Source organism: Agelaius phoeniceus, chromosome 2 (genome assembly GCF_051311805.1).
Source record: "Agelaius phoeniceus isolate bAgePho1 chromosome 2, bAgePho1.hap1, whole genome shotgun sequence".
Lineage (NCBI taxonomy): Eukaryota > Metazoa > Chordata > Aves > Passeriformes > Icteridae > Agelaius > Agelaius phoeniceus.
Window position 1 is genome coordinate 30,163,064 of NC_135266.1, and position 20,127 is coordinate 30,183,190.

The 20,127-nt window shown below is 39.6% G+C and overlaps 1 protein-coding gene across 1 annotated transcript in view; it reads right to left on the reverse strand.

The window, feature by feature from the left end:
- The window catches only part of LOC129117200 (interleukin-18 receptor accessory protein), a 49,081-nt gene that overhangs the window by 10,749 nt on the left and 18,205 nt on the right, over positions 1-20,127 (reverse strand). The window contains exons 12-15 of the mRNA XM_054627743.2: positions 17,048-17,206; positions 2,281-2,412; positions 956-1,223; positions 642-816 (exon numbers count right to left, since the gene is read on the reverse strand). Of these exons, the coding sequence (XP_054483718.2) occupies positions 642-816; positions 956-1,223; positions 2,281-2,412; positions 17,048-17,206 (734 nt within the window). The remainder of the gene's footprint in view (positions 1-641; positions 817-955; positions 1,224-2,280; positions 2,413-17,047; positions 17,207-20,127) is intronic.

Here is a 20,127-nt window from a genome sequence, read left to right on the forward strand (position 1 = left end):
GATAAATATCATTTAAAATTTTAAAACAAATGGAGAATAACTTTGACTAGATCATAATTCTACTTGATAGAATAAAATAATGTAAATAATACCAGGCAGGAAAATGCACAATTGCAAATTTTAGTCATTTTCCATTGCTCATTTATATAGGTTTGGGTGCTAAATTACTATCCTTACAAATACTGAGTCAGTAGTGGTTCAGTAGAATACTGTTTCATTTAACACAGGAGTCTTGGAAAGAACAATCTGAAACATTATTCTTAAAATAATTTTGTGTCTAACAAAGCCAGTTTTTCCTTGATATATTGGATATTTTCAAAATTTGAAATGTCAAAACAAAACTTAAAACGTTGCATTTCAATCATGTCAGTTTTGTAAAAAAACTATTTTAATTCTCAGTTACTTCAATTTCTTAGCTGAAGAGCAAGGATTTCTTGGCTTCTGTTTCTTACAATAATGTTTTGGGTGTGGCAAATTTCTTCAAAACTCCTCCTTAAATACTTGATATATATGAGTCCAAAATTCTAGTTTTGGATTGAATTTCTTTGGCATTGCCTGACAAAGAAGGGCTCAAGAACTATGGCACATGGACATTAACTAGACCTGAAGCTCTGCCTCCACTCAGCAAGGCTGACTCTTACCTTGTACCATTTCACATCTGGCTTTTTTACGTGGTTGAAACATTTTGTCCCAGGACAGGTTATTGAATTCCCACTGCCAGCAAGCAGATATAGCATATTGGTGTCATAACCTGAACATTTTGCTGCCTTCTTTGTTTGAACATCCAAAACAATTTTGAGACATGGGATTTTCCCCCTGGGTGATGTTAAAAAAAAAAAGAAAAGAAAAAAAAAGTTAAACATTTAATACATAAACCAAACCAAAATAGTAATTCTCCTATAGAAATAGAAACCTTTTACTCCTTTAATCCATTACTTTTTGCTCCATTACTTACCATATCCTACAGATGTACACTCCAGAAGCACTGTCCCTTATTGGTTTAAACCAAAGTGCATCCCCTTGGAAAGTCAGATTTGAGCTTTCCTTGATAGCCTTCAGTGTCTCTTTATCTTTCTGGTGCCAGAACCATTTCACCTTATGTTGATTTAGAAGTGAGTTGTTATAAATGTTGGTAGCATCTCTTTCTGGTAAAGCACATTGTAGAACAAACTCCTCACCATTAATTGCACGATACCATATTTGAGGTTCAACATGGGAACATCCTGAAAAGCAGGACAGTCAGATATCAGTACCATCTGAAAAAATGCAAAGTCATGGTGAAAAAATTAAAAATAAAAATTAGGAACAAAAATAGAACCTTACCTTTCTTGTGTTGAATATTTCTTTATGTGATCAGAACATGGACTAATAAAAAATAGGTTTTAAATGTAATACGTAATTTGCCAATCTTCTTGAAGATTTATTCCAAAGGTTTCCAAAGGTTTCCAAAGGTTTATTAGGCCTTTTTTCAAAAGCTTAACATGAAGAGTTTTTGTGATGTGTAGACTTTTGCATGCGTGCTAACCTGTTAAACCACAACTGTGTAGAAAAGCAGATTCAGCTATTCTTGATCTCCTATTAATGGAGAAGGGACTGACATAAGCCTGAGGAAGCAGAACCTGCTCACCACATGCCCTATTTAAAGTAAGATTGACAAGCATTATTGGGTCAGTGATATTTATAAATATTTATCTTCCAATGTTTCAGTAACTGTCTCTAAAATTACACAATTTTTTTTAATTCTGAAAGGTGTGGTCAGCCATCCTAATGCCCATCCTGCCCATCAGGCTGTTGTGTACGGCAGGATTTCACCCCAGCAGAAGGGAGGTCATGAAATCTGTTCCTCAGCTGCCCACCTGGGAAACCCTCTACAGTTCCATTGTCTCTCTGTGCACTAAACTGGATCAAGCTCCTCTAGGTATATTGTGTGTGTGGAAGGCTTTGATAAATCACTCTCCTTCTGCTTTTGTCTTCCTTCTCTCCAGTCCCTGCCTCACTATACCAGACACTGGAGACCTAAGTCACAGATGCAATCCATTTGTTTCATTTAGGCCTCAGAGACTCTCCTTTACATTTAACCTTTTCATTGAGGAACTGACTTTTGAGTCAAATTTAGGGTAGCTTGTATTACCAATACTTCAGAAGCTTGCAGAAAGGCTATTTGTCTGACACAAGCATGTACATGTACAGGAAAAACTCACAAAAGCAAGGAAAAATTAAGATGTCCTAAGTTTTCAGAAAGCACCACAAACACCAAACATCACTGGAGTAGATTCTTACCTGGCAAGTTAATCTCTCTAACTTCTACCCCACTGATAAATATTGTTAGCATCCAGCACAAAGTGAGCATTATTTTCTTTATCAATTTTGGCTGATATTTGGAGACATTTTCTTTAAGAATCATCTTGCTATCTGTAAAAGAGGAAAACAGGGTTTTTTTTGTAAATAAGAGTCCAATAAAATAGATAATAGCATATTACATTGTGTACCTCTGTAAAACTTTGCAAACATTATTTCCTGCATATTGTGTTTTTTAAAAATGAGGTTAGCAGCACTTTTCCTGCTTTATTTCACAAAAATGCAGGATGGACAATACTCAAGAATATGCAACAGTGTTTCTAAATACACCTTGCATAGAATTGCTTACAGATGGATTTCCAAGTCATACCTCCAACAATGCAGAACTCCACCTCTGGAGTGGAAATGCAGATCCTTCCTCCTTTGATAGGAGCATGTTCTCTAAGATGAGAGGTAAGATATCAAATATCATCACCCTTCAGCTAATGATGCCTATCAGCAACAGACTGAGACAGCAGAAATGGCACCAAAAATCCATGGAGCGCTGTTGTAGCTTGAAGGTCAACAGGCTCAGATTGGACCCCTTTGGGATTAAACCAAATCTGAAGATGTGCTGCAGCTGCAAACAGCATTGAGCCATATGACTGGAGACCCATGCAGAAGTAAAGCCCTCAAAGCATGTCCTGTGTGGGCACGTGTCTTTGGCTCTCTCTTTCACCCAAGAGATGTGCTCCTAGTGGGCTTTGTTACCAGCCAAAATGGGCATACTTAGGATGTCTACTAGGGCCAGCAGAGCAACCTAAAACCCCTTCTCCTCCTCTGTGGTGTACCTGGGTGTGCAGCACCAGGCCTCACTTTTGCACTACAATGCTGTGTTGCACTGCTTGAACAGCTGTGGCAGGGCCCTGCTGAGAAGGGTAACCCCCACACCAGCATAAGGGACCAGCTCTGTGGGATGCCCTCTGGGACTGGGAACACCAGGGGATTTGGAGCAGGTCCACAAAGCACTCAGATGCATCAGACCCCTATATGACAGTACCCTGTACAAGGTCAAACCCCAAACCATGCTGTTATGTTTTCCTTCTTCTACTAAGTCTGATCTGCATCCCATAGCCTTCTCAGCCACACTGAATATGCCCAGTGTGCATATTCAATGGCCATGGCTTAACCTGGCTGTTTAGTAAGGACATACCCAACGCTTATGACTGACATGTCTGCAGCATCTGCTCCAGGAGTAAAGGGGCAGTGTCTGATTCAGGAGCAAAGCACTTTGCTGCTGTTCAATTTGCACAGCTGTGCGTTGTGCAACAGAGGCCTCAAGGGGTTTTTTCCTTTCCTTTGGCCACAGAGTGACTCTGCATTTGCAGTGCTGTCAGAGAGGCACTAAGTCAGCCCAAGGGAAAAGCAGAGAGGTTGGGAAAAGGCCAGTCCTTTGTCTGTTGGTACCTCATGCAAATCAGACACTACTCATACTGGTTAGCATCAGCAGAGCCTCTGTGAACCACAGAACCACACTGTGCTAGAGAGAGAGCTGATGAGAACTCCCACGCTGCACTTTTCCAGGCAGCTGTTTTGTGCAGAGGGGAGAACTTTTAGTCACCATTCTCTTCAAAATGTCTCTATTCCTTGTAAGCAAATGATCTATTTTTATGCTCAGAGGCCACAGGAAATAAGTTAACTCATTTTTCTGACCTCATCCTGGTGCTTTGTTACAGGTTGGCTGCTAACTGTCATCACCCCATGTATTTTTTTTAAATCATCATTAAACTCCAAGTCTCTATGTATGCCTTAATAAAGTGAGTTTGCTACCAGCACTGGGAAAAAGCCCTCCATAAGTTTATCCAACTTTTTTGTCTGCTGCAAAAAGATCAATGGATCCTGACTCTCAAATCTGGGTTTATGACACCTGTGAAGACCTTGCTCAAGGCATTCACTGAGGCTGCATCTCTAGCCATGTTAATTGTGTATAAACCAAGAATGGTGTTTTGAGTTATGTCATCCAGCAGCCCACATGGCAAGGCATGCTGGTGCCAGTAGCAATCAAGACCAAAGGGCCTTTTGTGTGGTTCAGTGCTGTAGTCCCTTGAGTGGGTGAGCAGGTGTTGCTGCTGTCAAAAGCAGAGGAGCAAGCACTGATCTCTTCATTCTCATGACCAGTTACATGACTCAAGGAGACAGAATGAAGCTGTGTCAGGGAAATTCAGGGTGGATATCAGAAAATTGTTCTTTACCCAGAGGATGGTTGGGCACTGGAACAAGTTCCCCAGGGAACTGGTCACAGCACCAAGCCTGACAGAGTTCAAGAGGTGTTCGGCCAACACTCTCAGGCACATGGTGTGATTCTTGGGGTGCCCTGTGTAGGCCAGGAGTTGAACTTGATGATGCTGATGGGTCCATTCCAACTCAGCTTATTCTATGATTTTATTATCTATTTATCTGTCCTCTGCACTCCACTTGACCCCAGGCAAATGGTCCAGTCTCTCTCCTGTGACAGTTCTGGTCCTTCCTGGTGACTCATTAAGCCACCTGTGACTCTGTTAAGCCACCAGAAGCTATTTGAAGAGTGCCTGACCTGGCACAGGATAAGCAGTGCAAGTGTTTACTTCTCAGCTTCCCATTTGTGTGTAACTGGGTACATACAGGCCACATGTAGTGAAGCTACATGAAGTGACTGTTCACGAAGCATTTAATAATGCCAGTGGTGTATAATCTCTTTGTTATGCAGTTTGATGCCATACTAATGATACCTTCTTTAAGCTCCAAAAGGTCACCACAAATGGGAAAGGAGGGCCAAAGGGAAGGTTGACTAATGAATGTTACAGTTTTGGTTAGCAAGCTTTTCAATTTTTCTGTTGTCTTTAGCTAGGCATGGGAAAATGCGCCACTGCCGTTTTGGGGATTTTTCGGTTTTGGTTTTGGTTTGTTTTTTTTTTGCTAACTGATAACATTTTTATTAGAGACTCTTGTAGTCTTTGCATTTTTATAGTGTTTAAAAGGTATGGTAGGATGGGAAATTAATCATTGTCATCTTGCAAGTGTGCTTGACTGGAAGAGGGAAATTCACAGCAGAAGCAGACCGCAATCACCATTCAGGTGGATTTGCACTTCAGGTGCACTCAGGTGATTCGGTGACTTGGTTTACTCAAGGACTCATTTCTCTTTATCAGTATCTACCAGAGAAAGAAAGGACTCTACTCCAGGCAACTTGTTATCAAAAGTCTTTCTACCTTTTCCTACCATGTACACATCCATATTATCATATTCTTTGTCTAGGAATTTAGAGTGCCACTTAATTGGAAAGTATCATATGTGCAAAGGAAATTATTGTGATCTTCACATAATTTCTTGTGCTAAAAATACAAGTGAAAAATAGGAATTGTATTCTATTGACTATAATATAATTATATTATATTATGTTTCAACTCCTAAAGGACTGTTAGAAGAAAAGAGTAAATTTCTATTTCACAGTTTTCACAGTATTACAGAATAAGCTGAGTTGGAAGGGACCTATAAGAATCATCATTTTTGAACTCTGTCACACTTGGTGCTGTGACCACTTCCCTGGGAAGCCCATTTCAGTGCCCAGCCACCCTTTGGGTGAAGAACCTTTTTTTAAGATCCAGCCCAAACTTCCCCTGACACACCTGTAGGCCATTCCTCCAGGTCCTGTCACTGGTCACCACAGTGAAGAGACCAGTAGTACACTGTGATGAGGTCTCCTTTCACCCTCTTCTTCAGCTTTTTACATAAAATATAAGCAAAAAAACCAAAATCAGTTTCTTGAGAGCTGTGCCAAGTTTCACAATATCTCTAGAGTCTAGTAAAGAGTGGCATACCACAATCCTACCATCATACTATTCTGATTCTGATGAAAATCACTTCACCATCAAAACTACCAATTCCTGTGTCTTGTATTCAACTTATATCGGTGGAAGGGCAAGCATAATCTGATTCTAGGACTAAGATTAGTAATAGCCACACAGGAGATGAAGAAAGCTTATCTTGTGTACAAAATGGAAAAGGATATTTATTGAAGCTAATTACTAAGACACTACTGTTTGCCTGACCAAGCAGTTAAAGCCCATTTACTTTAAAATGCACATTCAAAGGCAATAAAATGAACTCACCTTCAAGAAGACAGGGTAGAGAGGGCTAAAATCTAAAGCTAAGACATATAATTTAAAAAAAAAAATATCTGAAGATCTTACTTGCACATCCTACCCAACATGGATTGTGGGTAGGATGTGCAAGTAAGAATTGTGGTTAGCTCTAGCTGTGCGCTGTGTTGAGTCTGTTTCCTTTACAGGAATTTCCTCTACCTCACAGTCATCATCCCTTCCTTTCTTAGTTTAGTTTCATTATGTTGAAAATTTCTGGGTCACTTTCTCGTAAAAAAAAACAGGGGAAACACCCCCTAGTAAGAGATCAAAGCTTCTTGGGTTCTAAAATCTTCTATTTGCATTGTGTGCAAAATTGTGTTGGATTTTTTTAGTTTGCTTCATCTAAGAAGGGTAATCTTTTTCCATCTGCTGCTTTAAGACAGTTCACAAAAATCTGTAATACCTGAGATCTACAAGATTATTCCAACATAAAATAATATTCACAGTAAGAATCAATGTCCCCAGCTACCTTCCCACTATAAGTGGGAGCTGTTACCTCCCATCTGTGTCCTCCTAGTTCAGCCTCACTAGTTACCCAAACACAGCCTTGGCAGAGAGGGAAGAGAAGCCCTGCTGAGTCTGAGCCATTTGTGACTTGCCCTCCTTGGACCTGCTAGGAAGGCAGAGCCCTTCAGCATACACAGTCCCACACACTCCTGCCCCTCTTTCAGCCTTCCTGCCTGGATGTAAAACCCATAAAAGACTGACTACACAGTGACTCAAACTACATAAAAGCATGTGAGAGCACTTTGCCATCTATTCAGATCACAGTGACCCCTATTCAAATAGAGGATATGTAAACATTTGTCCATCAGTTTGCAACAGACTTATTTCAAGAACAGTAGAACTTGTTTTTCTTTTCTTGTGTGAAGTTCTCTATCTTCACTGCACATTGGGTCAATCACTCTATTTCCACAAGAAGGTTAGAAAGGCTGTTTGCCTCAAAGTGGGGGATTTCAATGTTGCCCCTGTTTATGCACACATTCCTTTATGCAATGACCAGTATGAATGCTTGATTCTGTTGGGTTCTGAGCATTTTTAGCTCCCTGCTTATTCCAGACCCGAGCCCACTGGTGATCAACCTTGGTGATTTTCTCCTAAACAATAGTCAATGTTTTGCCCCATGGCAAAATACATGTTTGATTTACAAATTAAAAAGGGCTCCAATTTATCTCTAGAAATTTCAGTATAAAGAATTAAGCTTTTGAAGGTGTCCTGTCTGACTGAAAAAAAGCCCTTTTGTTCCCTCTTCACTTAAAGGAACTACAGAGTGCAACACAGCTGAAGTCAAAGCCCTTCTTCTTTCAAACTCAGATTATCAGAAAAAAAATGGTTCTTTCACAGACATGGAACTAACTTAAAGACGTAAAATATACTTCATTCACTTTAAGTATAAATTGTTGTAATGTCCAAGTAATAAGGCTTACCACAATCAAAAAATTAAACATAACAGTCCAACTATTATATCAGAAATGCATTTTAGAAATACAACAGAAACACCAGTCACACAGAGTTTTGAAAGCCACCAGAAGTTTGAGTGGTATGTCATGCTGGTTACTACACTGGATGAAAACCTTGTATATAGCCCCTTCTCCAATTCACCCTTTTGTCTTCTGTAAAAATAATATAGACACTAAAAAAGCAGCCTCACACACTTGCACTTCCAAGGTTCACATTTATCTTTGACTGCAAGGCAAAGTGCATAAGGAAGAGGGTAAAGGACCACTCCAGAATATCCTCCTCCCCGCCCTCTCCTCCCTTTTACTTACCCTCCCACTCGGCTAAAATTTAGCATATTTTATGCTATATCTCCAGAAAATTTTACCTCCCCACCCCTGTGGAAAGTCAAGTTTGGGGGCTTTATCTTACCTTGTCCATCTCACTTCTGCTCAAGTGGGGAAAACCTACCATCTCAGTGTGTATGCAGTGTAGTCTTATAGTGTTGAGAGGATTAGGGTTTTTTTACTATTCTTGCACTATTCTGGCTTAACACATTTACACATCACCTCCTCCTCTGCCCAGCTATGGTTAACACCTAGTGGGTAAGAAATTTTCCACTCCAATGATCTTCTACAATGAGTCAGTGGTGCTGGTTCTGCTGTTGCAGGAGGCGTCTGAACAATGTTCAAACATGAACCTCTGTCCATTTTGTACTAGTTTATGCACCTTGTGAAATAATGTACAGTCACAGGTGGTTTCTGGAACTTGTGGGTGATTGTGAAATAAAGGAAGGTGGTGTTACTTACCATCAATTTGCTGCACCACAGTGAATTCCCCCTGAGGCATCAAGGACTAATGCCTAGAGCCACAGAGGTACTATGAACATACCAATAACTGCATAGCCATATGCCAACAGAGAAAGAGCAAAGCAAATTCTCATCATGCAAGTCTTTCAAAAGTTTTAACTCTCACAATTCTTAGCAGTTAATTAGAAATTATTTTCTAGCACCTCAAATTCCATGACAATTCCTTCTTGCCTTCCATGATAGCCCAGCCTGCTTACTGCAAGCCAAGAAACATAAACCTGACAGAGGTTACCACTGCCAAATTTTCGGTTTTCTTTCAGAAACTTATTGTACTCCAGTTTAAAAGCAGGTCAGAGTAGTTTCTCCTTTACTCTCACAGGAGACCATACTCTCATAATGGCTTTAAAGCCTATCATACATTTCTTCAAGGACACATCCTTGTATGCATGTTATTCCTTAGCTTGAGCAGCTCTTCTTTCTAGTGCTTTTCTTTTCCTGTATGCATTTGGTAACAATTCCTTTCCCTGGTCATTTTACCAACCTAGGCAATTAAACTATTCTAGGATCCCTTTTCATGGCTCCCCTGATGACCCTCAATGGCTCTGCCTTACAGGTCTCAAGGTCTTGTTTCACTGGAACAATTCATTGGTATTTGTCTTTCCTTCATCATGCTGGAAGCTGGAGACACTCCTGAGATTGTCACAAGTATTCATTTCCAGTGTATGAGTTCCTTCCTTGTAGATGAATTTTTGTTGCTAGTCCATAAAGGCAGTATTTTCCTTATGTATTACATAAATAAATATGCTTAATGAATGGCTTATCAACCCAATATGCACAAATAGAGATGTTGCTGTCACAGCTGAGAGCTAAATATTTACTTTCAAGGCTCCTGAAAGGGGAGGTCTCGTAATGAAGTCCTCAAGAGATCTTTTTGCTAGTGATTTTCAGATAATCCCTAGTATGTACTGCCTGCTCTTCAAAACTAGACACAGTTACTTCTGAATTTGCTCAACTGTTTCTAAAAAGTTGGGTTTGTACAGCATTATAAGTAGCTTTGGAACCTCTTATGGAGCAGCATTCCTTCACCATTGTCAAAACCCCTAAAGCAGATACAATTTTCCAGCAATGAATAGAAAAGAGTTTTGTAACCTTATAGTAGAATGAGATCTCCAGCACACCACTGAAATTGGCTTAGTTATGGTAGTGGCTGAAAGCAATACAGCAATACTCCATAAATCTATTTTATTGTCTTTAAGAAACACCTTAAGGCATCAATGTACTGAACTCTATTATTTCTGTATTTGATAGGTTACAAGCAAAAAATATATTACACTGGACTGTCTTTCTGAATTACACATTATTACACATATAAAGGCCAGATGGGAGATCAAACAATAAGAGACAAAACTCTGTAATGACTTTTTTATATATTTAGCTGACAAAACAAACAAACAAAAAATACTATTGTGGCCTAATTGCAGCTGCTTTTGCTGAAATTCAGAAAATTTGGACTGCTGAACTACAGGAAGCTGTAAGTTGTGGATACTGCAGAAAGCTTGGTAACTGCTGCTTTACCCAGACATGCAATCTAATTCTAGTTCAGAAAATTATTTCCCAAAAAATGCAATCAAATTTTCTTTTTCAAAATATTGAATGCTTTTTAAGTACATCACAAGCATCTCATTAGGAAAGGCAACAAACATTCTTAAAGCCTGCAAGCCAGTTTCAAACAATCTTAAAAGTCTGCAAGCCAGACCATAGTTGTCTCTAAAAAGAAAGTGACCTTTTTTTACTTTCTCTGAGAAATCAAGATAGAAAAGGACAACTTCAATATATAACCACAGTTCTAGAGTAACCTTCCAGGTCAGAAATATGCATCTATCTTCATAACTGCTAATCTCTGTTTTCTCTCCATTTTTAATTTTCTGAGGACTCAATCTACAGAATTCTGGATGTGAAACATAAAATTCTGGGCCATTTTGCATAAATCAACTATGTACCCTTACATAGGGTACTATGTACTCCCTTATGCTTGGATTCGGAGTGACACAGCTGCTTAGGAGGGGGAATTTATTCCTGTTTCACAAGTTCTATGTCTCCAATGTCTCTAAAGGATGTAGATGGTCATGAAGGAACAGAAGCACTTATAGTAGGAAAAAAACCCTTGAAGTGCCAAACCTTTTGCAGTAATTGCCCTTACACAGTACTACCCTACAGCAATAATGCACAATAGTCCAAATTCTTCCTATGTTTATGTTACAATTATCAATAGACAAGAAGAGTTCTTTGATACTGTTTTGCTTCCAGCCTGTATTGTGTCTGGTAGAAAGTGGTAAACCAGCAACACTAAAAAAATGCACAGACAGACCATGCTCTCACAGCCAGTTACTAGGTTATAGTACATAGAAAGAGAGACAAGAAATTTCAAGACTGGTGGCTTGCAACAGCTGTCTCCTTACTGATCCCATCTGTGTTCTTCTCATGGAAATTACATATTTCAATAGCTTTTTTGGATTTGGCTTTGTTTTAATCTTCCTAAATTACAAATGAGACATTCGTTGCTTGTGGTCTAACCACATTTGCTTTTCCTGCAATTTTTCTTCATACCCTAAGCTTGATTTTTGACTCTTGCTTGTGATGGTGATCCCTCCCCCCAGCCCCTCAGGTCACACTATGAGCTGAGAAATGTTCAATAGGCCTCGGCCTTGAACAGCACCATGATTGAGCTCTCTTGAGGAAAGTTTCCAACCCAAATTGTGGCTAGGATGTGATATTACTATGACTAAAGCTCACTCTCTTGCAACCCTATAAAAGGCAGTCCTGATTAGGACCCTTTGAGCTCTCCAGGACCACAGTGGGCTGCAGCCAGCACCCTCCCTCTAGAGCCAGTGAACTCCCAGCTTTGCCACACTTGGAGGATCACCAGGCAACGACAGATCCTGAGCTGATGCCCCCACTGCTCGAGGCTCAACCCTTTGTCCACTGAGAAGATCCAAAATCATCTGATGGGAGCACTTCACTGAATTCAAGGGGCATTTTTCACAGAGATATCTGATACATACTTCTCCAGGTCTGCATGCATGCAAGTGTGAATATTTAATAGCAAATGTACTATGAATGTTGCTCTCCTAAAAGACTTAAGTTTGTAAGCTAGGCTTGTAAATGAGTTACTGTTTTGCTGCAGTAAATTCTACATAAATCTTTTGTTAAATTGTTTAATTTAAGCTATCAATTAAGTGCTTTTAAGTGCTGTTAAACCTTTAGGCCTAAACTGTTGATCAAGACTGGATAAATTTAGCTGTGGCTCTGAACCTTGTACCTAAATGGGAGCATCTTCCTAATTCCTTTTTATCCTTACCTTTTCCTACCCTAGCTCTTTTCTTCCCCCCACTCCCCCTCCAGCCTCCTCATAGATAATTTTTGGCTCGATTTTGGGGTAAGATTGATTGATTTCAGGTTTTAATCTGATTTTTTCTATGTGCTTTAGCTGTCCAGTAAGTAGTAGAATGAACCTTGCCAATTAATTTTTTTCTCCCTTTCACATTAAATCTACTTTTGCCAATACATATGTCAGTGATTCTATAAGCAACCTTAAAGCACTCATTCATGATATTACTTGTCTAGCTGCAGCAAAAATGGAAGCCACAGATGTGGAGAAGGAGAAATATAGTTTTATTAAGTGCAAAAGTGAACAAAAGCCACAGTAGAAATCGCTGAAATGACCCATTACCTCAAACCAACTATCATGTGAATTCACTTATACGTGACGAGGCAAGTCATTACAACTACAGTCTATAAAGGAAATATTAGCAGTTCCTTTTCTCTATGGACTGGCAAACAAAAATCAGGCATTTCCAAGGTCTGATTAATGTCAGTAATTCAGGATACAAGAGCAATAAGAACAACATTTGGCATTAGTATGAGTATGTATATCCTTAATTTCCCTTGTCCCCCTTTACCACTGATCCTTAATTTCCCTTTTCCTCCTTTACCACTGCATCATGGGCAGTGAGGATCATCTATAAAGTGTCTGTGTCATGATACCTCTCTGTGCAAAAATACTTCCCCTTTTATAGATGTTGAGTCATTCAATGTGCATCTGCTTTGCTGGCATTCAGAAAACTTGAGAGTTAATGCCATTTAGCTTTCAAACTTCCTTATGTATAATCCTCTGTTAATCTGTAAAATCTCAGGGCAGACAAATTCTGTATGGTGTCACAGGCTTTAGGGCATGTCTTCATGAGGTCTAGCAGGTATATGCAGTTATGTTGTCTCTCCAAGCTGAGGTGAGGGGGCATCCATGGCAAATTCAATTTCAATTTATAGTAGCTGATTCTCATAGAGGGTAGGCTTGGTCCAGAGCTATTAACAAACCATGGGCACCATCCACAGTCACATGTGTAGTAAAACACATTTGACATATAATTTTTTAGGCAATACATTGATGGCAGTATATGAAAAACTACATGGCTGAGGAGAAAGTTTAATACTTCAATTAAGTATTAGGAAAATTACTACCACTTTTGTAAGATTTTTGGCCAGAAAATTGATGTGCCTGGTATGTCTGATGGCATTTCTGTGCTGACAGAGAATGTTAAAACTTTCTGTGACTAGAAAACATGGGAAACACAGGTAAAGAAGGACTGAACATTGTGAAAGATTTGAGATTTGGAATGTAAAGGTACACATCTCCAGAGGAGAAATCCTTGTCAGTAAAAGCTTACACCAGAGAATGGCTTTTGCCTATGAACCACATTTACATAGCTCTTTAGTTGTCTGACAGAGAGGAGACCTCCTAGAGCTGATCTGAAGGTCCCTACAGATGTTTGCTTTATTTCTTCGTTCCTTTTCCATCTACCTGTTAACCTGGCAACAGTGTTGTCTCCATTTTGGAAATCTATACTTAGCCTTTTCTTTTATCTAAACATCTTCCAGAAACTATGCGTGATCAAAGGATATTTGACAAAAAAATGTTTCATTCCCATGAAACTTGAGACATTGTCATGACACCCAACACTCCAATTGTATTTTCAAGTGCACTGAGAAGGTAATGGAGCTCCTCCTCCTCTGTGAATTAAGTGGCACTGTAAAAGAGATGCCTTCTCAAAACCAGCAGTAATGGCATACAAAGCAATGACAAGAGTGGGCAGAGCCTTGATGATCTCCTAGCCACCTGACAAAAGATCTTGCAAAATTATTCTCCCTTGACTTCTCCCCACTGATGCTAGGAGGAAATATGGTTCCATTTTATCCAGGAATTTATGTGAGCTCGGTATCTTCTGTCAGGCAGCTAAAAATAAGGGAGGATTACCATAGTTTTGAATAGCTCTTCTAACATTGTTTTAGAAAATAATATTAAGACAAGAGTTCCAAAGGGTTAGGAGTGTATATACACACCTCATTTTCACCTAATTCCCCTACATGCAATAGCTGAAGGCAGATCAGGGTATAACAGAATCATAGAACAGGTCTGTTTGGAAGGGACCACAGTGGGACATCTGGTCTGACCTCCTGCTCAAGCAGGGTCATCCCAGAGCACATTGCAGAGAATTATGTCCAGTCAGTTCTTGAATATGTCCATTGAGAAAGACTCCACAACCTCTCTGGGCAATTGGTTGCAGTGTGGTATCAGCACACATTAACAAAATACCATTATTTCTATCCCACCCCCCTCTTCTCCCAGTCAAAATGAGCATTTGCAATCGTCTCAGTGAAATAGGATGTAAACAGCCTTTATCATACCTTCAAATGATTCCCAGTTGTAGACCACGTATGATTCAGTAGTAAATACTGTTAAACCATCCAAAACTGCCCTACTTTTTATAACCTCCCTTTTCTCAGTTTGGGTTTTTTTCTACTTGATGTTGCCCAAAGCCTGAATGCCAAGCTCTTTAAGGCAGGAGCTGTTTGGGTCTACTTACAATCCTTAGAAAATAACAAAATATAAAAACAAAGAGCATCCTAATAATAGGAGATTGTAAGTACTGGTTTATTTATTGAAGGGCCTAAAAAGCATATGCAAGTAAAAATAGTATCATTCTACATCACTGAAAATCATGAAATAAAAATGTTTTTCATTGTGCTTCATGCCATGTGCTAAGTCCTAAGCAGAACAAAACTTCTGTGCCTTGTGCAGATTGCTGAGGAAACCTTCTCTGGGATAGGATTTACCAATTGGGGTTGACATCCTGGCCACTGCAGTGACCTCTGCATTCTTCTCAGATCTCAGAGCCGGCCTCTTAATCAACTATTTCCAAAAATATTAGATTATTTAGTTCTACTAGTTAGAAAAACACAGTTTTCTGCTACATCTTCAGTCTCCAGAATTGTTATATGATTGCATTAAAGTCACAGCCCTCAGTCCAGGGCTGAGCAGTTTCTGAGCCTGAGTCAAGGTTACTATAGTGCCCTTTGGTCTTTGTCTCGATAGGCTTTGCTGGCATCAGATAACGAAGGTTCTTCCAAAATCTGGAATTCACGGGAAGAGATTTGTCTTTTTTCCATTTCACCACCCTCTTTGATGGTAAAAGTGACAGTGATTCTGGCAAGAAATTGTAGTCACTTATAGGCATATATTCAATTAATATGATCTTAGTTTTCTTTTCAACTAGAGCTTTATGCAGTCCACTCTCAAGTTCGTATATGGCTCTGTCAGAAACGTAGTTCTGGCTCAGTATAATGATTAATCTTCTGCTTTTATCAATGAATGAGTGGATATCATCAACAAGTGCTGCAAATTAAAGATAAATGTATTGTTATATTAAATTGAAAGGATAGGGACAAAATCAACTTATCTTTTAAATTCACATATGTACTAAAAATGCCCCTCTTATAAAGTGACAGCATGTAAGTATCCTGTCCTTATGAAGAGATTAATATGTATTAAATATTAGGAGTCTCCAAAAATTAACTCAGGTACGGTGAAAGACTGTTCTCTAGAGCAGATATAAACCTACTGATAATCTCCATCTACCCTAGACTGCTGTCTGGCAGTAGTCACATGGACAGAAGGCAACAGCAAAATTAGGCTTCCCCCAACCAGACATCTCTTTGCTCTTTCCTAATAGATACCATTGGAGTGATTCCACAGAAAGGCACAAACAGCAGCTTCTCTCCAAGTATTTTGTAAACCTGGGGTTACACCTTCCTTTATGACACCAAACACCCAAATCTATTTCCAGTAATCCAGGGCTGAGAAGACTAGCATGTAATGACAAAAGGAGTGCCAACTGTGTTTTAGATTGACTTTTGGTATGAAAAGTGATGAATGAAAGTGAATGGTGATATCCTTTAAATATCAAATTGAATTTTCATTAACAGCTTCCAGTGCTTGTTTTAACACCATGGGACAGAGTCTACATAAACCAGAGATCTAGAAAACATGACTTGTAGAGAAAGGCAAAGCAAACTGCAGAACTAACCTAAGCAAGAAAAAACTGAGGGTAAAAGGAAGGTATGAACAAGGGTATTACAACACCAAAGGCTCCTGTACAAAGAAGGAAATATTCTATTTTATGTGTTCACAATGGATCAGAACAGAGAAAAGGAAATAATCTAAAACTATTGAAAGAATCAGACTGCACACTTCAGTAAACAATTTTTTAATACTTAAAGAATGAGAATAGGTAAGAAGAAAGGGCTTGGAAGAGCTGTGGCTCCTCTCAGGATAGAAAAATTTTTCAGGAATGGATATAAAGGGACAAGATCCTGATTAATGAAGGAGGGTAACTGATCCTCTTGTTCTGTGGTTTGCACAATGAAATTTCATTCATCAGCTGGATCTTTGGACTAAATGGAAACTCATAGTACCTTTTGTCCAAGCAAAAGGCAGGTGCCAGATACATCCATAGGCCAAACAAAATTCCATTTCTTATTTCTATTTTGTTATGGCACCCATTTCATCCAGAAAATTGTTTCAACCATCACATTGAACATACAGAAAACATACAAGTTACCTAAGAATTACTAGTACCAGAGTCATCAGCTGCTCTGTGCAATAAATGTGAGTTCATTCATTGGCCCTCAGCAAAAGCAGAGCAAAAGCACTGTTACTGGGAAATATGTGATATCTTCTGTGTCCTCACCTTAACCTTCTTGATGCTTGCTCTTTGATCTTTTCATCTTGATTCTTTACAATTAGTGATTTACGTATGCATGTGTGAGGGTATATGAATTCATAACTATAAAATGTGTAAAATGTTTGCAACCAAACTTTGCATGCACACAGTCCAGATTAAATGAAAAATGTAACCTTTCAAGTGACAATTCCTTCTAATTATAGACTTCTACCTTTGTGTGAAAACGATGAGCCTATTTAATGACAAGAATATTCAATACACTTACCTCCTCCAGGGAATACATCCCTCTCAAATATGCATAACTTGTACCCAAAGTTTTCTTCTAATATCATGGGCAACACCTTCAAAGCAAATTCTCTCTCTTCTTCAGTAGGAGAAACACAGTCTTTCAGGTAAGACACAAATGCATCATATTCTTTTCCATCTGAAAATAAATCAAAAATTGTTGCCTTGTTATCAACCACTAGAAATCCAGTATCTGATTCACCTTTCTGGTTTCCAAACTTAGTGTCTCCATGGTAAAGCATCTAGAAATTCCTGATCTTTCTTCTGAAGACTTTGAAGAGTCTTCAAACACTCTCCTTGAGATTCAAAAAAGAAATTTAAGGTTGATACAAAAGATTCTGATTGCATTTGGAAAATACTTGAAAATATTTCCTTTCTACATTAAGGTGCTTTTTAAATAAAATCAGATTAATTTAACCATTTAATGTCACATCTGTGAAAATCAAGATATGAAGGGAAGCAAAAAAGATGTCTGTTAACTGAAAAATTGCTTTTTAAGTGGTGTTGCAGATTTCAACATTTATTGTACACTGTGTTGAACAGTATCAAGTGGAATAGGTACTGGCAAAAGAGAGAACAAACCAGTTAATTATTTTTGTTATGAGAGTATGGCATGTCTGGTCTGGGTTGGGGCACTAATTTACAGACAGAAAATCAAAGACCAATCCAGAGGCCAGGTCCACCACACTGCCACAGAGCAACTATCAGGGCTGATACACCAGCACACGTGCCTTTGCCTGTTAAACTGCACTTCTTTGCTTCCCTTTCTGAATACTTTACTGCATGTAGTTCATAAGAGAGCACAAAGTAAACACCATGAAACCCACACCTTCAAGAGCTCTAGGAATAGGAAAACCACTGCCTAGTACCCAACAGGCAGCTCCTCCAGGGCAGCACAGTCCAGGTTCTCAGAGACCCTCCCTGAGTGAGTGTAAGTCACTGTGGTAGCTGATATCAACAAGGAGATAACACTGGCAGGCTCCAGTTACATCCACCCATTATCCAAAAATTCCCAAGCATTGCAGTTTATTCAAGTTATATTCAAGCTGATTTAGAGACCAAGAAAGACCAAGAAAATCAGACCCATATATATAGCAAGTTTTGTCACAATTTTCAGAAAAATTATTCCTAAAATTGAGTCATTGTCATGTTTGCGTGCTGTGAAGGCCACAGAGCTGCTGCCTGGTAAGATACTGGGAATGTGCCCTCCTGCTCTCCTTAAGGGCATGTAGTGACAAACCTATAAACGTGCAATGGCCTCTACAGCCAAAGAAATACTTTAAGCGTCACCTCACTGAAGGGCATCAGTGAGGTGAAAACAAATTTATGTCAGTCTGCCCATCTGAAAACTCCAGAGTGTTCATGAAAACCTCCATGGACAACTGAAAACCTCCATGGACAACTGAAAACCTCCATGGACAACTGAAAACCTCCATGGACAACTGAAAACCTCCATGGACAACTGAAAACCTCCATGGACAACTGAAAACCTCCATGGACAACTGAAAACCTCCATGGACAACTGAAAACCTCCATGGACAACTGAAAACCTCCATGGACAACTGAAAACCTCCATGGACAACTGAAAACCTCCATGGACAACTGAAAACCTCCATGGACAACTGAAAACCTCCATGGACAACTGAAAACCTCCATGGACAACTGAAAACCTCCATGGACAACTGAAAACCTCCATGGACAACTGAAAACCTCCATGGACAACTGAAAACCTCCATGGACAACTGAAAACCTCCATGGACAACTGAAAACCTCCATGGACAACTGAAAACCTCCATGGACAACTGAAAACCTCCATGGACAACTGAAAACCTCCATGGACAACTGAAAACCTCCATGGACAACTGAAAACCTCCATGGACAACTGAAAACCTCCATGGACAACTGAAAACCTCCATGGACAACTGAAAACCTCCATGGACAACTGAAAACCTCCATGGACAACTGAAAACCTCCATGGACAACTGAAAACCTCCATGGACAACTGAAAACCTCCATGGACAACTGAAAACCTCCATGGACAACTGAAAACCTCCATGGACAACTGAAAACCTCCATGGACAACTGAAAACCTCCATGGACAACTGAAAACCTCCATGGACAACTGAAAACCTCCATGGACAACTGAAAACCTCCATGGACAACTGAAAACCTCCATGGACAACTGAAAACCTCCATGGACAACTGAAAACCTCCATGGACAACTGAAAACCTCCATGGACAACTGAAAACCTCCATGGACAACTGAAAACCTCCATGGACAACTGAAAACCTCCATGGACAACTGAAAACCTCCATGGACAACTGAAAACCTCCATGGACAACTGAAAACCTCCATGGACAACTGAAAACCTCCATGGACAACTGAAAACCTCCATGGACAACTGAAAACCTCCATGGACAACTGAAAACCTCCATGGACAACTGAAAACCTCCATGGACAACTGAAAACCTCCATGGACAACTGAAAACCTCCATGGACAACTGAAAACCTCCATGGACAACTGAAAACCTCCATGGACAACTGAAAACCTCCATGGACAACTGAAAACCTCCATGGACAACTGAAAACCTCCATGGACAACTGAAAACCTCCATGGACAACTGAAAACCTCCATGGACAACTGAAAACCTCCATGGACAACTGAAAACCTCCATGGACAACTGAAAACCTCCATGGACAACTGAAAACCTCCATGGACAACTGAAAACCTCCATGGACAACTGAAAACCTCCATGGACAACTGAAAACCTCCATGGACAACTGAAAACCTCCATGGACAACTGAAAACCTCCATGGACAACTGAAAACCTCCATGGACAACTGAAAACCTCCATGGACAACTGAAAACCTCCATGGACAACTGAAAACCTCCATGGACAACTGAAAACCTCCATGGACAACTGAAAACCTCCATGGACAACTGAAAACCTCCATGGACAACTGAAAACCTCCATGGACAACTGAAAACCTCCATGGACAACTGAAAACCTCCATGGACAACTGAAAACCTCCATGGACAACTGAAAACCTCCATGGAC